Here is a 27,598-nt window from a genome sequence, read left to right as displayed (position 1 = left end):
ATCTCAGAAGTCTTTTCTAATGATTCTGTGAAATAATGTTTGCAGCTTACATTTCTTATACTTGTTCCCATTTAGGAACTTTTTATCCGTATTTACTCAAAACTGCTACTACCTCTTACTGTTGCTCTATTTACATCTAGTTGCAACTTTGTTGCTTAGAGTAAGTATATTTGTTGGTAATACTATATTAACTGTTCAGGAAACTCATGGATTCAGGCTAAGTTGTACAAATGAGTGTAGCTTTATTTAGTTCTAAACATCCAGCTTAATGTCGGCTGCTGTCTTTCTCTGCAGCCCTGAAAAGGTCAAAATAATTTTCAAAACCTTAGAATGTCCTTAGTTCCTACCCTCCAACATTTACAAAAAGTTACATTGAAGCATTATAACTCTTGGCTTTTCTGTTCTCAGAGGGTTGTGTTTAACAGTGCTTCCCATTCTAGGGAGTCAGGAGATACCACTGTGTCGGTGTTTTACTAGCTCAAAATCAACCATCTGACTTTGCTCACCTCGTAGGAGAGCCTTGGCAGAAAGCTGCCAAATGACAAAATAGGCACCACTTGGAGTGTTGTTACAACACCTTTTTTTTCCTAACCCCTTGGACTATTCCATCAACAAACATTAGTTACTAAGTGGCTGTACTAGAGTGCTGGCTAAGAGCTACTATTTCATAAGTGACATGAAATAAATAGTTCCTAGCTGCCTCAAATCTGTAAAATCTCCTTGGTCTGTGCTTCCCACACCTGATCATGCTGCATTCAATCCACCTTGCATCACCATCTGGAAATTCACTGGGAGGAAGAAGCAGGCAGCATCTAATGTCAAAAAAGAAAACCTTGCGGCTAACTACTCAGTACTTGCCAAGATTCCCTTTACCTTTGTGATACTGGCTAATATTCAAAAAACAGTATCCAGGCAGCTCTCTGAAGAGTTAGGATGTCCTTTATGCTAAGGGAGATAGAACATTCTTGGTTGCTGGTACAAGGGTCAGCTTGCTACCCTTTGTTAACAAACACACAAAACAGGTATAAGTAGTTTGTTTCCCTGATACCAATTGGTCTGTAGTCTGTCAGTGGCTTGTTACAACACCACATGTGACAGCGCTTCTAAACTCTCTTCTATCAATAAACTGCAAAACCCTCTAATAATAGTTGACCATAAACTCAAATATTGTAATATTTTTTCACTTTTTCCACAGACTACAGATTAAAAGAGGGTAGGGTTTGATTAGATATTAGAAAGAAATTCTTGACTGTGAGGGTGGTGAGACATTGGAATAGGTTGCACAGAGAAGTTGTGGATGCCCCATCTGCTGAAGTGTTCAAGGCCAGGTTGGACGGGACTTTGAACAACCTGGTCTAGTGAAAGGTGTCCCTGCCTGTGGACAGGGGGGATTGGAACTGGATGATCTTGAAGGCCCTTTCCAAACAAGGCAGTTTCATGATTCTATGAAAATACCAAAAAACCCAGCAGTGTATCAATATTGACATCAGCAGTAGAAGACATTAATTAACTGCAAAGCTTTCATGAGGTATGTGACAATGTGAAATACTTACAAGGCAAGTACCGTTCCATTCTGTCTCTTCTACTTTAGCCATCAGTCACGTCCTATACATAGTCCAGATCACCTGCCTTATTGGTAACAACTTACGCAAAATGGTCAAGAATGACAGGAAGAAAAAATACTAAAATGCAGGGGATTGACATTGGTTAAAAAAGAAAAAAAAAAAAAGGGTTATTTCTACACTGGTCACTATAATGTGTGAAATTATATTGCTGTGACTAACTGGTGTAATGCAGGAAAGTTTAATTAAAAAAAAAAAAACAAAAAACCAAAAAAAAAAAAAAACAAAAAACCAAAAAAAAAAAAACCCACCAAACATTGCCCTGCCCCAATAAAAAACCCAAACCACATTCACAATTAGAAGATCAACCAGTTACTTCCTTCTCTGCATGGAATGCAGGATAAGCAAAGAACAGGGAAAAAAAAAAGAAAAAGAGAGGAAAGTCTAAAGAGAACAATGGAAAAATATTAACCTTTGTTTCCCCCCCCCTTATATCAAGTTTGCAAAATGAATCTGTTAATAGAATTCTGTGACCTTACCACTAAAGATAACTGATAACTTGTTAGACCAAAACTAGGAGGACCAGACACCTTTTTTCCTTGCAAAAGCCATAGAAAAGAAAACAATTACATTAAATGATAGAATGAAAATTTTCAACTACTGCACCTTGTTAATAAATTCCAGAGATTTTTTTTTTCCTCATGCTGCTATGTGAAAGACCCACACAATTAACAGGACAGACTACATGAGTCACGTATGTACATGTGGGAAACTGGTAAGGCAACTATATATGGAACAGTTATCAAGAACAAAGTAAACATAGAAGAAAAATTAGAGGAAAAAATATATCTACTAATCATTCAATGAAAACAAAGCTTGAATGTTTGTAATGGTCTGTGAAACATTCAAAGAAGGAAGAAAGAAACAAAGTAATGAAGTTGTTCTACATTTCTCTGCACAAAAGTACTGCCTGGAACACAAAGCCCAGCTGATTTCTAACAAAGCATCAAACCCCACCAATGTACCTGTGGAACAAGCCTTAGAACAGAAACCTCTAAGGCATAAGAATTTTCTCCATAGCTCAACAGAGCTCGCCTCCTAGGACTTAAGGACGGAAGCCTTTTGTATCTCTGCTATAGATTTTCTTCTCCCTCAAGGAGCTTAATGAGGAACTCTGAAGTTCTTCAGTACCTTTGCTTGGTATTAGACTTCCCTCTTCAAACTCACAGCTTATTGTACAAATGGAACTGATTTACAGCATGCAGAAACAAATGGTCTTACTATGTTTTCTTTATTGGCATTTAGAAAGCTTCCTGAAAGAGAAATGTGTACATATTAAGTTCTCTGCAGTTGAAGAAGAAAAAAATGCATAAAAAAAAGTTAAGAACTGCTCCATTAGTATCTTCAGAGAATAGTGAGCAGCATGACTCCATTTGTAATTTACAACATGTAAGTCACATAATTTTTAAAAACTAAACATTTCCTTCTGCTCTGGCTCACCAAAAGGTAATTTTATTGCGAAGCAGCTATTTATCATTGAACAGCCATGACTACAAGACCAAGGGAGATTGCACAGAAGCCATCTGATTTCACTTTACTTTATAATTGCTATGGAAAAAAAAAGGTAGCTGTTCCAGTCCAGTTTAAATGAAGATCTACATTTGAAGTACCTAACTGCGATATTCTCAGCTGAGGTAATTTGAGATTCTCAATACATTTATTACAAAACACAGAATTTATTTTGGTAAATATGTGGCTGCTATCTTTTTAGAAATCAATCTGCCAAACTGTCCATAATGGGGTAAAAAATTTAAAATCAAACCCCAATATGGTCAATCCACTTACAAGTTTGCTAAGTCTTCCATGAAACATTAATATACTGGAGACAAAGGATTCAAACAGCTCTTAAATTAAGTACAGCAATTAAAAAAACCTTTGCAAGGTTTCAAGGCAACAAAAGAAATTCACTATTTGACCTCTATATAAATAAATGCAAAGATTTCTTGCATTATTTTGGTTGGTTCTGTACAAGTTTCAGTAATTATTTTATTTAAATATAACTCTTTCATCCAGGACCTTAATGAAAATGAAGGAGGTTGATAGTTCTAATATAGAACTTGCACAACAGTTATCTTAACACTGACTTAACAAGGAGAGGCATATAAAAGGATTAAGAAATTACACATTTTAAACTGAAGATGTTTTATCTCAGGTTCACTATGAGGATGACTCTTATCCTTTAGTATGCAACTTCATTCTTTACCTGCCAAACAAAGCATACAAGTTATCACAACAAAATTTACACAGTAACTGACTTTGGCCTTGGCTTTACAAAGACCTATTTACACATTTGAGATAAGCAAACACCTTCCTCCCTTTTAATTCTATACATGTGTTCAAGCTTTAAGTCTATATTTGGATCTACAAAATCTTGCAAGATAAAAAGTCTCTCAAATATACACCTTGGACCATTAAAGCACAGTGTCTTTATATATATATGAATGTATCATTTGCTAAATTACCCACTCTTCACATGAATATCTCTAGCCTCACTTCCCTAGTTAACTCCTTAGTGCTGATGGATTAGACTACTGAAAACACCTATTAGTCTGGGGGGGGTATATCAAATCATTGTGCAAAGAGATTAATGTGCCTCAAATTGCCCCCCAAATAGAATCAAACTTGTAAATAAGAGATATATGTCCAAAAGTACATTAAGTAAACAACATTAATTGGGTGGTTTATGTATTCCTTTCAGTTCTGGTTCTGTAAGGTAGATGGCAGATCATTTTAATGGAAAAACAGATCTCAACACCAAAGAGTTAATGCTGTCTTATGCATATCTGAAACAACCCAGTATACATAAGGTTTAAAAATCCTTTAATTTGTCTTGTGACAATCTAGCAACAAGATAGATTTTTTCCTCAGTTAAATATTTAACCCACGCCCAAAATGAATGCCTGCTATACAGAACGCAGTTATTCATTCCACCATTAGAATTTCTGAAGCACTGATAAGTTTGTAAGTACAAGAAAAGCAAAGTACAATTGAAGTCAAATACATGACTTTTTACAGAAGGCCTCATCGTGATAAATTATATACAACATAGTGTTCTCATTTTCCTTAAAGTGCTCATCATACTGATACAAGATGATCTATTGTTTTAGGAGGTCTTTTAATACAGCACCAGCACTGGCATCAGGGGACACTGGCAGTGGTGTAAAAGTAGGCAATGCATCAGAAATAGGTTTCATAAGCAGATGTCCAGAACTAGTAGCTGGTGTTATGAGAGGCACTGCTGCAGATCGAGGTGCTATAAATGGATTTGCATCTGGTCTTCTACCCATTCCCGAGACTGCAGAATCTGGAATATAAGAAAAAAACAAACCCCAAAAACCTAAACCAACAATGAAAACACTTTGTTAAAAAGCATTCCTAAATCTATCCAATTTTACAGCATTTGTTCACAGAGACGTTCTAAAATTGCCTATCACTTCTGCAACATGTAAGTCCTTGAAAATCTCCTTGCCATGGACAGTAGACACCCTCAAAGACTTTTATTGTCTCTGACTTCTCTCATAGAACCATAGAATCATTTAGGTTGGAAAAGACCCTTAAAGTCAAGTGCAACTATTAACCCAGCACTGCCAAGTCCACCACCAAAATTCTGTAACAGCTCAAGCTACCCAAAAAACCGTGCACATCTGACAGGCAATGTGAACCCCCTCTGCAGTTCACTTCACCTTTGCAATGCCAGGCATGACATATCTGTCACACTGACTCCAGCACTGTGCAGAGGTGTAAGGGCCCTGGCACATGCACTACAATGCAGACCACAGGAAAGTTTCCCAGCACATAGCACAGATTCCCCAGAGTCAGCCCCAAGAAAACCCCCATAAATAAACAGCACTTTGTAACATCCAACTACTTTAGGTGAATTGAAAGAGGGTTTTTTAGCATTTCTCTCTCTCTCTGTACACATGTATAATATGTCGGGGTTTGGTGTTCGGGGTTTTTGTTTTTATTTTCTTTTGAGTTTACAGCTAAGTTTCAAACAAAACAAGCTTTTGCAAATCAGCAGGCCTATATTAAGGTGAAGTCTTAAACACAAAAAATTAAGAACAAACTGGACCAGTTAAACTGAAGATTTGAACCTTGAATTACTTAAGACAAAAGTACATTAATTTAACATGCATAATATAAGCCTAATTGTTCTCTGCCTTAGAAAAATCAAACACTCTTGCACAGCTTACAGAGATTTCATACCAGGCCATACACTTAACTGATTTCATTTTGGTCCTCTCTGAGCAACCAGTTCTACACACTGCAAAGACACTGCAAAGTTGTATTACTTGCATTCTTCACTCACTTCAACACAAGCTGATCAACAGGAATGCTGAAAATCAGGACTGTGCTCACTACTACACCATATGAAGTTGTCTGCACAGCATCCGTTTGGCTTTAACAGGTGCTGTTAAATCCTTTCCATATCAAAGGGAATTTGGTTTCTCTAATCTTCTGAGAGTTTAGAAAGTGAGGTATAGATGCAGTGGGAAGGAGAGACAGGAGAAGAATTAAAAAAAATAAAAAGAGAAAAGTAGCAAATGGTTGGGGCAGAAGAAATCAAATTCATAATTCACAAGTGAGGAAGCACAGAATCATTAAAGTCCTCTTGAAAATTCTACCTTTAGTTATTTATATTCTATGTAAAGATTCAAATATTACCTTGCATTTGACTGTTGGATGGAGTACTGTTAGTTTTACCAGTTCCTGCTGCTCCCAAAGGTTTCATGCCATGAACAGAGAGCTTGGGTGGGGGAAGGCTTGGGCGAGATTCCGTTTCAAGGAATTTCACAAACAGTTCTGAAAAAGACTGTAAGAGGCTACTAGTTATTATATTTCACTGATGCTCTGGTGAAAAGCACTAAGCCAAAAATACATACATACATACATAAAACAAAAAGCTGTCAACAGCCTGCAATCAATTTTGTACTTGTACTTAGTACTAAGCAGTCCTCAGTGAGTGACAATGAAATTTATTTTCAAAATACATTCTTTGTTGCTGTCTCACTAAGAAGCATTTATGTAAAATTGATAAACTCTAAAGATAACACACATACTTCTACCATGGTTCCATTATTGATTTAAGCCAAGTTTCAAGAATCCCATGCTAGTACTGACATCACAGTATTTCCTTTGTCTTTTGCTCAACCAATCTCTCCTCCAGAAAAACATAAACTCCAATCTTTTCTCTTAAAGCCCGTGTATGCTTTATTTCACAAAGAATCTCAAATAAAGGAAGCATGGAATGATTAAGGTGTCGGTAGCATCACAAGATAAAATTTGACTTAGTAAAGCCTGTACTATTCACACAAAAGGATTAATTTTTCTCTTTTACATCTATAAACCACATAGGCCACAGTCCTTTAGTGGCTTATGTGCCTGCACTATTTTAGGGGGAAAAACTAATCCCTACACTTCAAGATGATTTACAGGAATCCATTCTCAACATTTCTAGCATAACTGAGCAAAAACCTAAAGTCAATCCAAAAACCCCAACCCCTCATACTTGGTCCTTGAGTACATTATTTACTGGCCTGCAAAATGAAAAGTTCCATAGATAAACTGCTCCCATGGATCATGCTATGAGATCTGTTGCTTTACAGCATTTGAAAACTTAAAATACCAGTTCTATATGTTGCACAGAAGAGGCACTAGCTGCAGCAGCTGAAAAAGCTTTTCAATTTAAATTTAAAGGACATATGGGAACAGAGCCATCAAAATACAATGTCATGGTCTTCCATACTGTTGAGTATTGCAGAATTCCATACTCTCACATATATTTAACTTCCAGTACTCATAGTTTGCAAGATGAAGTCCATAGTGTAAGAAAAGAGTGATGCCGGGAACCAGTGAAACAGTAATTGCCTTCTGTATTAGCACAAGATTTAGTATTGTATAATTTTCAATGTCTACATATTTCCTTAGTGCAGGAAAAAAACTTTTGCCAATGCAGTTGCACAAAAGAATTAATGCAAGATACAGTAGCATCAGTAAATGAAGCTCAATATACTGATGAGCCAAACACGAGCATTAATATGCAACTTCCCCATTTTTGCACTCAAAGAGAATGAATGATTAATTCTTACACTATTAAAAATGTTCTGATGAGTTGGTCTCAAAGGTGTACTAGGAACACTCTTTGACCCTGCTCCTCCACCAAGCCAGCCAGTCACCCATCTTGTAACTCCTCTTTGCTCTTCAGATAGTAACTAGAGAAGTATTTAAAGAAAACAGTTAGGAAACAAAATAAAATAAAGCAGCAGATGAAAGAAAGTGAGTAAATATAATGAGCTGCACTATAACAATGTGGCACTCAAAGAGATAAATAAAAATTTTTTATTATTGTCAAAACCATATTCTCCGCCTCTCACTTTTAGACTGGCAGTCTAAAAAGCTGGCTCTTTACTTAAAAATATAAGCCTCACATTCTTCACAATACTACTGGCACATATATAACAGATTTACTTTTCTGTAACTGATATATTACAGCTACTATACACAACAGCACAAAGTTAAATCCTTTCCTTTATGCATTAGCATTCATCAATAAAATGAAATCTACTCTATTAAAACAACGTTATCGAAAGATTAAGATCAGCATGTCCCACATGAAAAAAAAAGTGAGATGAAAGAAGAAAAAACATACTTTCCCCACAAGATGTGCAGGGACAGTCACATTTAGTTTAGCAGCAAGTGATTCTATTTTCAGGTAAGGATACTGAAAAAAAAGAGAAAAAAAAAGAAAAGAAGAAAAAAAAAAAGAAAGGAAAAAAAGAAGCCTAGTTTTCTGCAAAGTATTACCTGATCAAGTTCATCCTTTTTTAGTCCCACGATACTTCCCATTAACCTTAACACTTCAAGACGTCTATTTTTTGGAGTATGAAAATGTCCAATAAAGAGATTTCTCATCAACAGTCTGCAGAACAAAAGAAGCTACTTATACAAGCTGCTATTGTGTAACAGCTGATACCATAATATTGATGCATTTATTCCTCATACTCTTGACTAATTTACAGTAATTCAAATAAACACATCAAATACAAATAACTAAAAAGGTGCCTCACCAATTTCCTCCTTTTGTAAGTTATCACATTTCTTACATAGTAAGTGTGAATTTGGACAGTATTAGCAATATTGTATGCAGTAAAGTGAAACTGAAGGGTACATGAGCAAATTTTGATGCACATACTACAGTCAGGGAAAATGCTTGTTCTAAGATCTTGATTCAAAAGAGCATTTAAAGAGATAGCTCTGTGTAGTCCCAAACCAAGATGTAAGGAAAGGGACAGGGGAGCCGATTTGCCTATCCCTGTTTCAGTTCTGCTGGGTAGAGAAGAAAAAAAAAGACCAAGGAAGAGATTTACATGACATCCAGGTGAAGCAGATACATGAAAGGGCTTGCTGTTCACACCTTGAACATTATAAAATATGTTCATTAAGAACTCTTATCTCCATTTGCACAGCTCATGCTACAGAAGTGCACTTCTTTCTACTTAAGAAACACATCACTGATCCAAATCTGTTGGTTTTAGTAATCAAAATGACTATTTACAACCACCAAGCAATTGAAAAATGTCAAAATAATTAAACTGTAATTACAAGATAACATACAGAAGTACAGTCCTGCACTACTCTTGCAACTGTGAGTGCCACATCTGTACACTGAGAGGAATAAAACCCAAAAATTTAAGTAAAATCTTTCAGCAAAGACTTACTTGTCCACTTTTCCTTCCGTGCTGTTCATAAGGTTCATTAGTTTATTTTGTACATCTTCTAACATTTCTCTTCTGATCTCACCTATAAATTGATATCACAGCAAAATTAACAAAAATCAAAACTTTGAAACATTATTGCAAAATTTATCAATAATACACACTTCTATAAATATTGCTATGGTGCTTTTAAATAAAAAACAAACCCATAAAATCTATGTGATTTTTTTTATAAAAAGGTGTCTACTACATCATTACTATTTGAAACCACAACCTAAATTTCAGGAATGATACTCAATACCGAAGTACAGGAACACACATTAAATAAATCCATTGCAGAAGGTCTGATGAACTCCTCTGTTTCATCTAAATAATACAGAACTGGAAAGAAACTCTACAGCAAGGTCTGTAGTTCTGTGGTGGCAATCTTTTTCATAATGAGCAAACTCCATGTTGGCATCAGGTCTTTTTCATCTCTGCCCTTAACCTCCAATACTACCCAAGCCCAGGTATTCTGTACACCCTACTATCAGGTTGCTACAGCCTTTGAAGCACCAAGAAGTTCTCAAGTTTCCCAGATGAATTACTGGCTAGCAGAGCAACATCAGGAGCTTGCTGTGGGTCTGTTCTGCTAGGACCTTTCTCACTCCTGTAACTGATGCAAGCTCTGGAAACGGCATACTGGGACACACTAATGCATCACAGAAACAGTGTTGAACTTCACAGTTCAGTATACTGGCAAGAGAGGCAGAGAGATGCAAGATTACCCGTACTTTGGGAACAAAAATATGAATGGAAGACATTAAATGCCACAGCTACTATTAACCAAAGACAAAACTGAGAGAAAAATGGTAAACACTTCAGTCAGGCATCATGACCTGCAAACTGAATAAATAGGTCAGAATTATAAGTCAATGAATGTGAGGTAGCCTAAGAGCGTGCTAGGAGTCACTACACACATTTTCTGCCTTCTTTTGCATGCTGACTCCAAGTTCTGATACTGTTCTGTAGTGGCTGCAATGAATCTGTTCATCTAGGATAACACAACACTGAGAATGATCTTCCTGGCCTGCACAAACACACTATTTTTCCTCTTCATAAACACAAAACAGGAACTATTAGAAGAGTAAGAGAAGAGTTTAGATTCTGCACTTACCAGTGCGGTAAACATTTCAGCTTCCTGAAATTCCTGAACTTAATAAACGATTTGTTTACTATCTACACACTTGAGTCTCACAACATTGGATTGTGTAACAAGGGCGACAAATGTAATAACCCATGATTTTAAAAGAAGCCATGGCATGATATTGTTATATTCACTGTTGCCCAACAATTTCACAGCACCAACTTCTCTGCAATTCTAAAATTCCAATAACACAAATTACTTGTTAACTGAAATACACCAGTTACCCCAACCACACTGTGCCAGTAACTCAGGCTGCTTCTAACTTCCCATAAAGCTCATAAAAATAAAGCTCATAATAAAGAAAAAAAAATTCCCAGAAGTTTTACTTGCCATAAATATCGTACAGCATTCCAATTGTAAGGAAACAAGGCAGAAAGTTTTCTCTTTATAAAAATGCAGAAATATTAAAAACTGGATTGAAGTCTCTGATGTTCAGGTCTGCGGAGTTTCTGTAAAACCCACAGAGTAACTTGCTAGAAAAATTTATCTTCATTAAATCCCCAAATGCAGGATTTTAGAACACTGGCAGTAAACTGTTCTCAGACAAGAAAGCAAGTAATTACATACAAGGTACTAAGAATTCTTGGAAGTTAAACCTCAAATGGCTTCACCTCAAGACTGCCAAAGTGTAATATTGCACCAAATTCTCAAACCAAAGGGGTTCTGTAAGATATTGCCTTTGAAGCCTAATAAAAGTACAATTATTCATACACAAAAGCTTGACAAACACACTATAACATGGACTGTCCATGTGAAGACCACCTCTACCCTACAGATGTATAAGATAACAGGATGAACTTTTGCTCCTCTCCCTCTATAAGGTTTAATGCTTATCTCCAAATCCTTTGGAAAAACCACTGATCACCTTAGTTTTCCTATCATTTTAACAATTTTTAGGCTCGTGTTAATTGAAAATGCTTCATTTTAAAAAACCCCACAAAATATACACTCTTGGTTTATCTATCTTAATTTCTAAAACCCTCAACATCTTTGTAAGAAAAGTGACTTATGAATTTTTACAACCTTCAAATCATCTGGGATGCATGGAAAGCATTCCACTCTTGTTTCCACCACTTTCAATCTTTAATAAGTGCATGCCACAACTGTGTTGACAAAACATGGTTCTCAATTAACACCAATAACTCCCTGAGAATCCACACAGAGATTTTGTATATACACACATCAAAGAGCCAGTCTGTGAAATGGATACAACCTAATATGCCCTGTTCAAATACTCCACATCTTTATACAAACATTTTACTTCACAAATATGAATTTTAAGGAGTACAGAATAGAACAAACTAACTAATGTCATGCTGGGAAAGTTCTTATTCAAGGAACACACAGAGTAAACTCCTCATTCAAAGCAAGTTAACCAAAGCAAAACATGTATTATACAACACTATCTTGTAACAACTACATCCATATGCATCGAAATCCATTCCAATAATGTGACTGCTCTTCAACGCTCCTCTCTCAACACATCAGGGTGAGGCACAGGAGAACTGATCTGTGGTTTCAAGGTTTACATTTACTTAAAATTATGCTACTTTGTAAATATGGTTAAATAGGACATCAATACTTGAAGGAAAACATTGGCAGTATAATTACACAGTGATACAGTTGCAGGAGCAAACACAGGTGACTTGTTATTTGGATGTCCACAGAACAAAAGGGAATAAAAAGGGAAATAAACTACTAACACCACAAAAAGATAAACAGCATTTGAAAACAAATTTCAATTAAATCTTACACTGTTGCTATTTCTCTACAAAGCAAGACAGTATGAGTTGCTTTTTCCATTTTTATTCACTTAACTTATCCCTTTATGATGAATTTTAAACCAAAAGTATTAATAATTTAAATGAAAAAAAGGTTCTGTAACAAAGTGGATCAACTTTTCAGGACCACTACTTTGCTATATTCCATCCACAGTGACTATGCAATTTACCATTAAACATATTTTTAAAATGGAACATTTCCTTCTAAAATAGAATCTTACAGCTGAAAAGGACTTAAACACATACTTCGGCTGTATGAAAAGACTAAGTAACAAAAAAGTCCTGAGCCAAAATTCAGCATGGACTGCTGTAAACCAGACATTTACAGTCTCCAATAATTTATTAACCATTTATGGCAATCCAGAAAACTGCATCTGGTACATCTTATACTTTTCTATTAAAATCACCTCTCCTGCCAAAAAAATCCATAAAGAAATCCTTCAAAAGATTTGGCTAACAAAACTGTGTCTGGGAATGTATTTGGCCAATTTTCAATAAGACATTATATGTTTTCTTGTATAAATAGAGAATATGAAGTGATACTTTTTTTTTATAAAAATCATTGTTTACTTTACAACAACGTTAAAATGCTGTTTCCTTTATGCAACAATTCCATTTCAATTTTTTTATCAAGTAACTTGCTTGCCAATACAACACTGCTTGATATTGAGATTTAGTTTTCTCTCCAAGTTCAAACCCCTCCTGCTTTCTTATGCAAGGGTTTGACATCAAAATTAAACAGTAATGAAGAACTTCCCATTTAAGAGTGCAGTATTTGCCTATGTCAAAACTAATTTCAATCCAGGGTGTTTGTGAACTTTTGCTGTGAATGTCTGTAGTGAGAAATAGATATACAGATCAGTCAATTCAAAAACAGATCATGAGTTGTATATTGTAGCAGTTTGAAATTTAATTTAGCTTGTAAAATTCATATGTGAACTCCTGTGATGCCCACCTGGATGCCAAACTGCACTTAGAGAGAACTAAATTTAAGTAAGTACGCATTCAAATATGTAGCAGAAAAGGAATAACTTTTTTGTAAAGTTCTTGCTGGAATCTTGAAGACTTTCAAATGACATTTCACACCATCTCTCTGATCATAAGCAAGTATGCTTCAAGAAAACATCATTTATTTCAAGAGTAAGACTAATTATCACTTAAAAAGGAATAGCAATAATTAATTGCATACGTTCAAAGCATGAGTTATCACTATATCCAGCAGAGAGGGCAGTCACAGCTGTGCAAGAGCTGCTGCCTCTACATCTCTGACCCACTGCACACCCTTTATCTCTACCTCACTGTATTCCTATATCTATGTCAAATATGGTAGTTACTTTGGAAAATCTGACAACATTTGGTATTTCTCCAACTTTTAAAAAAGACATTTACAGAGCTAAATCAAGTGTCCTGGTATTTACAGGGAAAAAACCCCCAAAACCCAGAAAAGTCTACAGGACTTTTTTTTGAGAAAGATCCCTAACAGAAGGTAAACATACTTTTTCATATTTGCTTTATAAACAAGGAAGTCCTCAGAATGTGGCACAGAATTAGTCTCTCTCTCATAGGATATGAATTTTAATAAGTTTCTAGGAATACTACATAGTCTCCTCAGCTGCTTGAAATATTTTAAGCAGAAATGAAGAAAATATTGTTACCTTCTTTCTTAAGTTCTTCAATCTGCTCCTCTTTGATGTCAAGCTGCTCAGTAAGCCTGGATGCTGCATCCAGGGCAGCATTTGCCTCTTCTAAACTCTCCTAAATAGAGGGTTGGAAAGGGACAAAAAGAGAAGCAAGGGAGATCGCTATCACAATGACACTAACACAACACACATCAGACATGACATATGAAGAGACTCCAATCACTTGTTCTTTCAAATAACTGGATTGTAAACACCCTCAGAAAATGGAGGGTCAGCAGAAGAATGCTGCTTTGCTTACTCAGTCAAGAATTAAAAAGTAGTTTGACAAGGTTCAATTTCATTATTCGGCCCACCTGCAGTGACACAACTTTTTCTTCTAGGTTTTCTGCTTTCTTCTTCCATTCTGCACTCTGTTTCTGGTGTCTTTGCAGTTCTGCTGAATACATAGCTTTTTCTTCTAAATGATAAAAAATAAGAGACAAAACAAAAAAATCTTAATTTGCAACATATAACTCTTCTTGAGATATGCAATTGCAAAACCTCAGCATTATCATATCTGGTCTTCATGAGGTAGAGGTGGAATTCAAGTTTCTTAAATGTGATATTGATCAACAGTTTTCACAGAATTTGTTTTTTAAGTTTTTAAACGGACAACAGATTCTTAAATTCAGGCTATCAAAAAGTTAACCAGGTAAATAATATTTCAAAAGCATCAATATATGATAACTATCCCAGCTAAAAAATACTTGTTGCAATCTCTGCTATTTCTTGACAAACCTTACCCTGTTGGAACTGCTCTAGTACCATCTGCAGGTTGGCCAGAGACAGTGCATACTGCTTCACTTGGTCCTGGGAGATGGTCAGCTGCAGAACAGTTTCATCCCTCTGCTTGGTAACCAGGTTTAACTGTTCTTGCAAAGATTCAACTTGCAGACTAGCCTGATGACTTAATGAAAACAAGATACATTACTTAAATAACAGAAATTATCACAGAGAAAATCAAATCCCAGCAAACAATAGCTTAGAATTTTTCAGCTCAACTTAAAAAAATTATGGCATTTTTGCCCCCAATTCCTCTTCAAAAACAAATAAACAAAACCAACCTAAAAAGATATTTTAATGAAGTCTGGCAACAAAATCTTGACAATAAAAAAAAAAAAGAAGAATCCATATCTTGCTAATTGTCTACTTCAATGACTATGAATCAATAGGTCTTTCTACCAGTTCTTACTTTCTAACCTGGTCTCCAAGAACTCGGTATAGCTTGCTACATACTAACAATGGAATGCTCCATTTACTTTCCCATTATGCAAAAATATTCTGAACCTGATTTACTTGGCTGGGAAACAGGCACTATTTCTTGAAAGGTATTTGAAAAGTTTGATGTAGAATTAAGAAACACTCAGATTTCACAAAACCTTCTCCCAACACTTACACTTTCTCCAGAATTTTTCACAAAAAATTCTGCTCAACTTGGAGATCTCCTGAGAAAGTTAAGAGCAGAATCCACCTTTGGTGCTTAGAAAACCTCAAAACCCAAGACTGCAGCTATATACATATTTTTAATTAAAATACTTCTTCATTTGGACAACTGTAATAACATGAAAAGAAGAATTATTTTGCTTGAAGCAACCAAAATTTGCTTAAATAAGATACTAAAGCAGTCAAGATAAGCAGTAAGTAATTTTAATACTTGGGCTTTCATTGTTCTGGCTGAAAAAACTGTTTATGGCAAATAAATAAAAACCCAACAACTGGTTCTAGCGTCCCAGAGTCTGCTATCCATGAGAAATTCAATGCATCTTGCTCTATCTATATGTTTACACTAAGAACAAGGAAGTTCTCAGCAGTGTATACTTTCCATGGCATCAGGGACAAAGTAAGAATGTGCATGTGTCTCGAAAGCAATTCACAAAGCATGACAGTCACATCTGTGCACTGAAGTGTATAAAATAAGACTCTTTCAAACTGAATGAAGCCTTGACTTCAAAGTAAGTTAAGTCACTTTCTTTTTTGATTTAACACACAACTAAACTGATGGGTTGAGGATTTTTTTCCTAGTTCTAAGCACTGTTAACCATATAAGATTTCAATAGTTGCTATTGAAAGGAGAAATGTATTAAATTCTCAACAGTAGCCAAGTATATTTCAAATCACCCTCTTGATTCTGAGTAACAAAAGTTTGTATCTTTTTGTTTTCTCAAGTGCTTAGTAAGTTACAGGATGGCAATTCAGTATAATAGAACCATCAGCACCAGTCTAGTTAACTGTGGTATTTAAAAGACTACCTGGCATTCTCTACTGCAGTAGATGAGGATGCAAGTTTTTCTTCCAAAATCAAAACCTTTTTTCTTAGCTTGACCTCTCTGTCTTCTGCAGCTAAAGCTTCTCTGGTGTAGGAGTCTTCCATTTCTAAAAGGTGATTCCGCAACCTCTCCAGTTCCTGATTTAGGCGCTGCTCCTTCTCATGCAAATGCTGTACCTGTGTAGAACATACCTTGAGTTACTTGGACATAAAAAAAAAATCTATGTTACTTCTCATAAAAAAAAATTAAGCAAACGTAACACATGCCCATTCAAGCACATTGCAAGTGTATTGATTTTAAGTGCTTTTAACAAGTGATTGCTACTAAGATAATCCAAAAAATATTACGGATGCAATTTGTTATTCTTTTTTCATTTATTTCTTGCAACTATAAATTATTTGTTGGTACCTCACTCTGCAGGGCACTGCTCTCCATTTGCTTTTGTTTGAGTGCTACCATGACTTGGTCTCTCTCTTGCTGAAAAGTAACAGCCTTCTCCTGCATTGATTTAACTTCATTTAACAGCTGATTCAATTCTCCTGTCTTGCCCTGTTGAAGACACAGACAAGTATTTCAAACATGGCCAACGGTTTTACCAGAGGCATAGTCTTTGCCAGGAAGAGTGTAAAGATACTATTGATCTAACAAGGAAAAGGCTAGCACATCTCTGGCTTTGCAACACAGAAAAATATCCAGGAAGAGTATTATTTTGAAGTTGTCTAGTTTTAAGAGATAGTCCTAAGTATGAACTTACGTACCTGTTCTTTGTCTTTCAACAGCTTCTCAAAAGCAAGAGCTTTTTCCTTCATTGAGTGAGACTCAAACTCTTTCTCTTTCAGCATCATTGAAAATTGCATATTAGTCTCCTGAAGTGCACGGAATTCTGTTTCTTTTTCCCTGCACCTTGTAACTATTTTTTCATTTTCTTCTTTCAGTTTTCGAATATCCATTTCTAAAATCAAATTTCTTTCTTTTAGATTAGTTACAGCTTGCTTCAAAAGCTCATTTTCATTTTCTTTGTTACTAAGATTTTCACTCACAGAAAGTAACTGATCACTTTTAGATTTAATTAATATATCTTTTTCCCTAAGTGATTTCTGTAACACATCATGTTTTTCTTTGATCTGCCTCATCTCTGATTCGGTCTCTTCTTGACTCTTTCTTTCAATCTCTGATGCTGCAGCAACAGAATCAGATAATCGCTGATTGTTTTCCTGAAGAGTCCTAATAGTTGAATCTTTTTCTTGTAACTTTTTTTTCAGTTGTTCCAACTCAATTTGAAGGAGTTTATACTCCTCACTGAGTGCTTCAGGAGGACTGCATTGAACATCTGAAAGCTGTGAAACAGTGGGAGCTGCTGCCACAGACGGTGTTACCAAATCCAGTTTACTCAGGAGAAGATCCTTAGTGTTACAAAGCTGTCCTATGCTGTGTTGAACTTGTGCTAATTCCTGACTAAAACTTTTCAGCTTTTTCTCATTCTGTTCATAACTCTGAATCAAGCCATTATAATCTACCTGCAGTCTTGAAGTACTATCGCTTTCAACTGAAATTTGTGCTTGCAGCTTGTGTAACTCTTCTTGGAGGTGAGCCGACTCATGCTGCATGTTCTGAACCGTGGTTATTACCTGTTGTTTCCACTCTTCCATTTTCTTTACTTGCTGTTTTAGTTTATCACGTTCTTGCAGAAGTTCCTCAAACTGGTTACTATTCACACCTCCTGCCCCATTACCAGCACCTGTACTGGATGTCTGCAAGACAGTCAATAAGGTTTGGCATTTTTGACTTAGGGCATCTATTTCAATATCTTTTTCTCGAATGATACGGGACAAATTCTGAATAGTTTCTCTAGACATGTCTTGACTGCTGTTTTCGGATCTATTAGATAATTTTCGGTTCTCCTCTTGCAACCTCACCAAAGCTGCTTCTTTAGCAGCGACCATGTCCATGATATTACGATACTCTGTTTTTAACTGACTGTTTTCCCTTGTCTTTTCACTTAGAACTGCTAGTACTTGTTCTCTTTCCATAACATAAGCTTGCAGTTGCTGCTGAAGGGTCAGAACATCCTGCCTGTAGGAAGCTGAGGAAACTCTGGCATTAAGAGCTTGTATTTCTAAATCCTTCTCTTGAATGATCCGAGTAAGTTTACCAACTTCATCCTTAGACAACTGATCAATTTGCTGACTTAGAGAAACATTCTTTTCATTTAAGAGCTTAATCTCCATCTCCCTTTCCTTGATACCTTTCACTAGTCTTTCAATTTCAACTTTAGATAAGTCATGTTTTTCATTTCCATTTTCTCCATTAAGGGTTTGAACTTTGGTTTCCTGAAAAAGATCAGAAGAATCAGTCTGAATAATCTGTCTCTCTTTGTGCAACTGAGTTTTAATTTGTTCTATTGTTTTCTGCAAGTTTTTGATTTCCTCATCTTTCTCTAAAAAGAGTCTTTCATGTGTGACATTCATTTGCTCACACTGAAATTTGGACTCATCTATTTCCTTTCGCTGCTCCTGCAGTGACTGCTGAAGTTTCACTGTTGTTTGATTCTGATCTTCTATTGTTTTTTTGTGAACTTTTATTTCTTCTTCAAGATTAGTCTTTATCACTTTTAACTGTGTTACCTCACTTTCAAGTTCAATAATAATATCCAAAGTTTTAGGCTCAACCACAGGTGTAGATCTACTTTGCTGATCTTTAAGGCGTTCAATTTCTTCTTTCAAATGATTATTTTCTTCCTTCATGACTGCAAGACTTCTGTCTTTCTCCTCCAAGTTCTGTTTTAAGACATCCTGCTTTTTTGAAACTTTCATATATTCCTCAAGTTCCTGCTTCACCTGTAAGGCTTGATTTTTGTATTTTTCAATGAATACCTCTTTCTCTTTTATGAGATCTGTCAACTGCTTTTGTCCTCCTAAGCTAGTAGTTAACATCTCTTTTGTTTCTTGATGGTCAATTTCCATCTGCTCAATGCTCCTTTTAAGCTCAGCAATCTTAAAGTCTTTCTCTTGATGGAGCTTAACCAGGCGCTCATGTTCAAGCTGCAGTGCAGTGGTATCCATACTACGGGCATTTGATAACTCCTGGATAGTTTGCTTATAATTATGTGCTTGTTCCAAAAGCCTCTTCTCTGTCTCATTTAATTCACTCTCTAACTGTCTTTTTTCCATTTTCAAAGCCTCCACAACAGTGTCTTTTTCCAAATAAACTTTCTTTTTCTCTGAAATGGCATCACTTAACTCCTGTTTTAGGTCTTCAATGGCTACTATCAGCTCTGCATTTTCTGTTCTAAGATTAGACAGAGATTTCTGTAAATCTTCATTGAGTTGTTTATTTTCTGAAACATCATTCTGTAGTTTTGTAATTTCAACTTCTCTTTCTTTCAGAATCAGATCTTGACAAGTGTTGTTAGATTCCTCATTACTTTTTTCTGTTAACTGGCTCAAGGATACACAAAGTTCCTCCTCTCTTTCTTTTAGTTTCTGCTGCAATTCTCCAATTTCTTTTTTACTATGCAAATTACAGTCCTGGGCTTTCCTTAATTGTTCCTGAAGATCTTTAATATTATCTTGTAGCTGCTGCTTAATTATATGCAAATCATTAAGTGCATATGAACATTGGTTTAGTTTTTCTTTCTGACTATCCAACTCTTTAATAGTTTTCATCTTCTCAGTTTCTAATTCTGATACTTTGTTTCTTTCACAATCTATGTCAAGTTTCAGCTGTTTGATGATACTATCAGTTTCTGTGCGTTGCTTTGACAGCTGCTCTTTCAGTGTAATCATATGCTGGAAATGAACACAAAACAGAATTCATTAGGGTAGGAGAACCAGCTGAACTATGCATTTCATTCACTTTTATCCTCTAAACAATAAAAAAATTCAGAGGAAAAAATGTTTCTTAGTTGCCAATGTAAGTTATCAAGTTGTATCACCTAGTCAAATTAATTAAAACCAAATATCAAACAGGGACAGATGACATTTCACTACCAAAAAAAAAAAAAAAAAAAAGAACACCATCCCCCCTAAAAGAACCTTAAAACTACCTAAATCAAGAAATAAAAACCAAATTGCTTAAAAAAAAAGAACTGTCAGAATTTCTCAAGACAGTTGGAATTCAGCAAACAAAATTGCTTAAAAAAAGGGCGGCACTACATTTAAATTATCTGTATATTCTATTTTCAACTTCTTGTTTCAACATACCTGTTTGGATTCATTTCATAGGTGATTCATTGGTAAAACAATAATTGAAAACACATGGCTTGCAACTCTTAAGTTTCTGATTATATGTAGTTGGTGACTTTTTTTACTCCACAAATGCTCATATTATACAGAACTTGCAATAAAGTAACTTAAATATTCAACGTAATTAAAAATTTTAAAAGGAAAAAAGTTTCAAATTATGATTGATTTTACTGTCATAAAACAGTCAGAATACTACCAGGATAAATTTAATCAGAAATGCTGCAATGAAAAATCAGGGACTATTTAACTGGACTTCGTAAAGTAACATCCCTTATGGATAGCTGACACACTGTATTATTCCTTTGTCTGTAACAAGTGGGTTTTACTTGCACTTCAGAATTTCTCATTGAGATGGTAGATATGGAGAAATACTGGCCCCAATTGTCTTTTTAGACCTCAGAGGATAACTTGTATTTCCCTGCTATCTATGTTCAAAGATCAACTCTAAACATTTATTCAGCAGTTCAATAATTAGTTGAAGTATTTATTACCTGAGTAGCTTCTTGATTCTGCTTGTCTAGTTCTTCCAACTCTGCTATTAATGTTTCTCTTTCAGCAACACTTTCATCTAATTCATGTTCTTTCCTTTCCAAATCTTGTCTTAATTGATTTATTTCTGAATTCTGATCCTCTGTATTCGAAGAAAGAATATTCTCATGTTTATGTTGTGCACTTGTCAGTTCCTTCTCAAGTCCCTCAAAATAAAAAAAAAATAAAATTGTAAATATCAGACTTTATCTTGCTGAAATTATGTTGGAATCTCTAAGCCTACAGGAATACTTCCCCAGTTAAAAATTCTTTAGTGTGAAGTATTTGTCTCCACTATTCATACATACACATTTATTTCCTCATCGCTTGGTTTAGGAGTGCAGTTTATAAACTTCTGCACAAAAAGCCATGGTATGGTAAGAAGTTATATCCGCCTGTGAGGTATGGATTGACAGCTGGGATAAACTATTATAACTGCAAGAGCCACCCTAAACACAGCAGGCTGCATGGTGAGACAGGAAGTTTTAATCAAGCACATCCAAATAACATCATTCTGAAAAATGCTATGGGAACCCTTGAATGAAAGCGAAACACAGAAATCCTCAATTGAAAAATACTACTGGATACAAAGTAAAATAAACCAAATCTCTCGAGTTGGAGAGTTTATAAAGGACCAAGTCAACCACACCAAAAACTAAAGGTGTGTTATGTTCCACTGCTTCACTTCATCAGTAAGATGGAATGCACTATTATTACAAGTACTACATAGAAGAGAAGTATTTCCCAACTGGTAAGTGCTGAAACTGAAATATGCTAAAGCAGAAGTGAAAAATGATGTATTCTACAAAATGTACTATTAGTACTTTAAAAATGTATGTTATAGCTTTCTAGGTAACAATAAGATATGTGGAACTTGAATGGTTTTCCTTAATAGAATACACTGGAGGTTCACACGTAAAAATGTATTGTTTCTATAAATTCCACATGTAATTATAGAATTAAACTACAATTATTTCCTTTTACATTACAATGTTATTTATGTAGAAGTGTGAATGTTCAAAAAAAACCCCAAAATTACCAAAACGTGTGTTTTCTACCAGTTACTATTGTTATGAGTTTTTTTGTTGGCTTAATTTAGAAATTGCTTTACCTGATTTAAACTGGAAAGTCTTGCTATTTCATTTTCTGCTTCTATAAAGGAAAATGAAATAAAATAGATAATTTTACTACCTTTCAAACAACAATAAAACAAAATCATTCTCCCACCTTTCCCAAACAGAACGCTGCTGCTCAGAAGAGAATAGTTTCACAGCATTTTGTGATGACAAGCACCAGGGCCATGAAAGATTCAAACATACCATCAGTCACTACCACAAAGCAGAGCATTACTTTCACAACTGATCCCACATTAGGAGGACTTTGGTACTACAGTTTATCAGTTATGCAATATTAAAATATTTTCTACCTACAGATATATTCCTTATACAGGTATGTTAGTGTTTCCTCAAGAAGATATTAGCATACATACACAAGAATGTACTTTTTGAATTTAAACAAACAACTTCTATTGAGGCTTACTCACTTTTAAAGAAAAAAACCCCTACCAAACAGTTGGCAGACATGATTACTTCCCTAATGAGAAACCCCTACGATAACCACGCTAGTCCTAACAACGTTCTCTTTTCTGCTTCACCGTACTTCAATGGACAATGCTTTTCTAAAGCAGCAACACTTAAAAGGTACATATTCTCATATTCAGTTTCAAATTCATAAAATAAATTTTGAGTTTTAAAAGTAAAAACCTGCGAAAACAAACTATTAAAAAATAATAAAAAAATAATAATCTTAGTACCTAACAATGCTTGCTGTAGTCTGACAACATCTTGTGGTAGTGATGTCTTTGATTGGAGCTGCTTCTGTTCTTTCAGGAGAGCATCTTGCTCTGCCACAGATCTTTGAAGCACACTAAAGTCAGATTTAAGCTTTTCATAATCTTGTGCTATTTGAATTTTTTCTAGCTTTGCAAATTCTTGCTCTTTCAGAAGATTTTTGTTTTCTGCTTTGGCAGAAGACAATTTGTGATTTAATTTTCTTATTTCATCCTCTAGGTTCTTTACAATCTGCAACTCTTCTACTTTTCCTCCATCTAGACTTTGAGGTTTTTTTTTCTGTTCAGTAATTTTAGAGTCATCCACGGCATCTGTGCTCACACCATCTAAAAGACAAAACAGATTATTTGCAATATTAACCAAAACCATCACTCTAGATGTTTTATTTCTCTTTCACCTCTTCTGACAGAGGGAGATAGCCTAAAACAAAAACATGGTCGTCATCAACAGAAAGTTTAGTTAAATAGGTTTAACATTTGAAGCTGTGCTATACACATTACTCATTTGATAAGTATCTTTTTGAATACTTTCACATGCTTGGCTCAAAATAACTTTAAATGCTAAGTGTTGCAAGACATCATTTGTTTGCAATTTAATTAGAATAGACTTGATCCCCACCTCTCTTGGTGAGGAGATGACAATCTAATTTATCAGGATTTGGAATCTCTCAATTTTCTAAGAATAATTTATCAAATCCCATTTAATTCAGATTGATGCAAAATCCATTTATAATTTAATTAATTATATTTCAAAGGTTTGCCAAACGGTTGTTACAGGAAACAATTTGCTACAAATAATTGGTTAAATGATGCACTAAGCTTTTCAGCTGAAGAAAAACATTTTTCAGAATTAATCTTTTTACAGATCCATCATACTATACTGACATTTATATTTCTGTACAATCTCCTATAATTTCCAGGTAAGTTAGAGAATCCAAAAATCATCATCAGGAGAGTACAGAAAAAAATGAAAGCACACTACTTGTGAATTCACCTCGGTGTCAGCTCAAACACTTGCCCCTGCCCTAGTCCCTATCATGTTGTCAGACAGAATGAACAAAATAAAAATATAAAATACTCCAGTTCTTAAAAAGTCACTAATGGTATTTATTTTGCAGATAACTCGTAATGTAAAAGATAAGGGGCTTCTACCTTCGACTTCCTTAAATTTGTCCTGCTGGTGTACATACATGAAGTGAAAAAACATATTACATCTTAACAGGCATCTGATTTTAAGAAATAAATTCCCTATCAGTACTACCTTACAAGTTAGAGAAGCTGTGAAAATACTTCCCTTCTTTCCAAGAAGGGAACAGATCTCTCATTGCAAACAGAGAATATATACTCTTTAGAAGTCGAAGCTTTACCAGGTAAATAGAGGTTTACAGGCAAAGCTGATGTATTTGTGCAAAGAAGCCTCTAGAGGAAACCTAACTGACACGACTATTTTTAGGGAATATGAAATACTTAAAAGGCAACAAAAAGCTCCTTGTGGGAACTACTGAGCTTCTATATTGTAGTCAGGCCGCATTCTTAGGTGTGGTTCTTATGGCAATCACAGGATCACAGCATGGTTTGGGTTGGAAGGGACCTTAAGATCATCTAGTTTTAACACCTGCATCATGGACAGGGGTGCCACCCACTAGATCAGGTTGCTCAGGGTCCTATCCAACCTGGCCATGAACATTTCCAGAAACTGGGCATCCACAACTTCTCTGAGCAACTTGTTCCAGTGTCCCACTACCCAATCTTTGAGCTTTTGTCAAGTAATTCAACTGGCACATATTACTTCTCATAAAAGATATTTTTGTGCTGTTACTTTCGTATCTTCAATTCGGTACGTCTCATCCACACCTATATTCAGTGTAAGTTAAAAAAACCAACCCAGAAAGTGTAAAATTCAGAGCACAACAATTGGTATGTATAGAAAATGACCCTCCAGACTAATACATGTCACAGATGAAACACTATCGTTCCAGTGTTCAAGCCAATCAGAGTGAATAAAAGATACAGGACACATCTTAAGCATGAAGCTGAACTGAAATTGAAATTCAAATTCTAAACATCATATATTTGATACCTATTGTACTGCCACATGCATATTCAACACTTTAACCAAAATTCACTCTACATAAACTAAAATAGAAAGCATGTGGTAACAAAGACCTTGCTGTAACTGATTCTCGAGTTCTTCAATTCGCTCTTCATATTCACGCAGTTCTTCTCGGTGTCGGCGACCTATCTCTACCAACTTCTGTCTGTGTGCATCCTGCAACACTGACAGCTCATGCTGATGTTCATCTATTTCTTGACTTAAATTCTGCTTGAGCTCCTAAAAAATATCATTAGAGAAACAAAATAGCAAAATACAGCACAATGTCTTCTTATGAAAGAAATAACACAATACAAAAGAAAGAAAGAAAGTTTTCCCCAGTCTAATTAAAGGATTTATTAAAGGATTTCTCACAGCAGAAGTCAAGTTTCTTGACATTTGTTGATTTGGAGTTTTTAAACGTGTTGAAAGAAATTCCTTTAAAACATATGCTTACACACATAGTATGCCCTACACAACAGCAAATATTAAACCAACGTAAAGCAGTTACAAGTGTTACATACAAAGTGGATACACTAGGATGCATTTTTAGTGACTTTCTAGGATGACATGTAAAATCGGTATTTTGCATCTTCAACAAAGAAAGGCCAGATGTTTCTGAGAAGGGAGAAATTATTCTGTGTATCTAAAATACAGTCTCATAAGTCATCAACAGCTTCACAAAGTGATTTGCCCTAATAAGTACTAACATCATTGTTCCAAGCTAACATACTGTAATTATCAAATTATACAAATACCCTTTCTCAGAGTAACCATTTTAAAATATTGTACTGCTGACTGAAATATTGCTGTGCTATGACATGCCCCTGTGCATTTTTAATAATATTGTAACAGTGCTAGTTAAAATACTTACAAGTCATGTGACCATGTGCAAAACCACGAAGAGTAAAGCAGAAGGAGACTAGTTTGTCATCTTACCTTAACAACATTTTGTAGTTTGCATATTTCACTTTGTTCAGCATCATTTGTGCCTTGCACTCTGGAAGACTGAAAAAAACCCAAACCATATCCCTATGAAAATTGTGATAAATACATGTATTTTTTATGTAAATGCTTCCTCTACTGATACTCAAAAGTAAAAACAACAAAGCTATCATGAAACAAAATAAAAATCCACTGTAATTTTGATTTTTAAAAAAATACATTTTAATAGAAACATTTTAATTTTCCATGGATTTTTATTATTACATTGCTACATATAAATGGGTAAAAAGCTTGGAGTGGGGGGTGTTATTGCTCATAGTAAGACAACAGGGCTGCTTAGTTTTGAGTTTTTTCACATGGGAAAAGCATACCTCTGAAATCAGGCTATTACTTGAAAAATTATAACTCACATCAGCAGCAGCTTGAAAGATTGTACTTTTTTGTCTCAACAGACCATGAATTATAACTGACATATCAAAGACTCAGAGAAGAGAAAGTATAAAGAATATGCAAGTATCCAGCTATTACTTTGAACAGTACTGTGCTATCAATAAAAATCATTATCATAGCCAGGAGGAAAGGAAGTATTTTTTTGAAAAGCTGAACAAAAGTGAAACCCTAAAGTAGCATTCTAGGTGAATGTTCACAAAACCCCTTATCTAACTTGACAAATCATGCACAAAACCATCACAAAAAAGCATTTGGAAGTTGGTCACTGAATGTGTCCTTAATCATGCAACAGCAAGAAAGGTTTCAGCTTTTCCATCAAAACATGTTGCTTCTAGACATTTTTTAGCATGAACTTCCAAAAGATCCACTCCTAATCCACAAAATGCAATGAGAGCAGTAATTTGGAGGGGAGAGGGAAAAGCAGGGTAGAAGAGAAACCACTCACCACTGCAATCTGCTTCCAGTGGTCAACCTCCGATTCGAGCCTGGAAACTTCATTGGACAATCTGTTTATTTCCTGTTGTGACCAGATTATATCTCCAAAATCCATGTCATCTCCTTCAAAACCTGAGGAATGTCTGACCACTGGAACATAGGAGGCTGATGCAGTGGCTACTGGCAAAACACCAGCTCCCAACTGGGCAGTCTGAGCAGCTGTCTGTACTTTCTGCAGTTGTTCCTGTAGTGCATTCTGTCTGGCTTTTAGATGGCTGATTTCCACCTGAATATACAAAATAAAATGCATTGTTTGAATAAGAAGAATATCAAAATACACTCTACTTTACCCTTTGTGGCCTTATGAAATGTGAACCAAGCAATTTCCCCCCAGCACAAATAACGGATCACTTTCACTAGAAAAAGAAAAACAACCCTAAACATTCTCATAATGGAGAAAAACATCCTTAGCTCAAGTGTTAAAAAGTACCTCACACAGAGACACGTTTTTTTTAGCAGCCAAGGTACACAAATAGTATAGCACTATCCAGGCTAACTGATTATACAAAAACTTTAAATATATAAAGAGGGTATTCAGATATGAAAGTTAAGCAATATATTATGCTTTTCCAGTTATTTTTATTACATTTGATTTCTTTCATGTTTAACAACTCAATGTATTGAAAATTTACTCATTTACAATAAGGTGAAATTAGCTACATGTAATTTTCTTTTAACAACTCTGTTACTGTATTTAACAAGCAGAATTTTATACATCTCATAGTTCTGCTTCCTCTAGTTCCCA

General features: G+C 35.2%; 1 protein-coding gene across 1 annotated transcript in view; it reads right to left on the bottom strand.

The window, feature by feature from the left end:
* Positions 1-2,834: 2,834 nt before the first annotated feature.
* The window catches only part of TRIP11 (thyroid hormone receptor interactor 11), a 29,332-nt gene continuing 4,568 nt past the window's right edge, over positions 2,835-27,598 (bottom strand). The window contains exons 4-20 of the mRNA XM_032112987.1: positions 26,804-27,079; positions 25,903-25,971; positions 25,038-25,203; positions 22,836-23,198; positions 22,134-22,174; positions 20,986-21,189; positions 17,009-20,038; positions 16,659-16,799; positions 16,233-16,426; positions 14,727-14,890; positions 14,298-14,401; positions 13,960-14,059; positions 9,341-9,422; positions 8,427-8,541; positions 7,712-7,834; positions 6,288-6,435; positions 2,835-4,926 (exon numbers count right to left, since the gene is read on the bottom strand). Coding sequence (XP_031968878.1) covers positions 4,718-4,926; positions 6,288-6,435; positions 7,712-7,834; positions 8,427-8,541; positions 9,341-9,422; positions 13,960-14,059; positions 14,298-14,401; positions 14,727-14,890; positions 16,233-16,426; positions 16,659-16,799; positions 17,009-20,038; positions 20,986-21,189; positions 22,134-22,174; positions 22,836-23,198; positions 25,038-25,203; positions 25,903-25,971; positions 26,804-27,079 — 5,529 coding nt within the window. The 3' untranslated portion in view covers positions 2,835-4,717. The remainder of the gene's footprint in view (positions 4,927-6,287; positions 6,436-7,711; positions 7,835-8,426; positions 8,542-9,340; positions 9,423-13,959; positions 14,060-14,297; positions 14,402-14,726; positions 14,891-16,232; positions 16,427-16,658; positions 16,800-17,008; positions 20,039-20,985; positions 21,190-22,133; positions 22,175-22,835; positions 23,199-25,037; positions 25,204-25,902; positions 25,972-26,803; positions 27,080-27,598) is intronic.

This window comes from Corvus moneduloides, chromosome 6 (genome assembly GCF_009650955.1).
Source record: "Corvus moneduloides isolate bCorMon1 chromosome 6, bCorMon1.pri, whole genome shotgun sequence".
Lineage (NCBI taxonomy): Eukaryota > Metazoa > Chordata > Aves > Passeriformes > Corvidae > Corvus > Corvus moneduloides.
The sequence above is the reverse complement of the archived record's forward strand: the minus strand, read 5'-3'. Positions and strand labels throughout refer to the sequence as shown.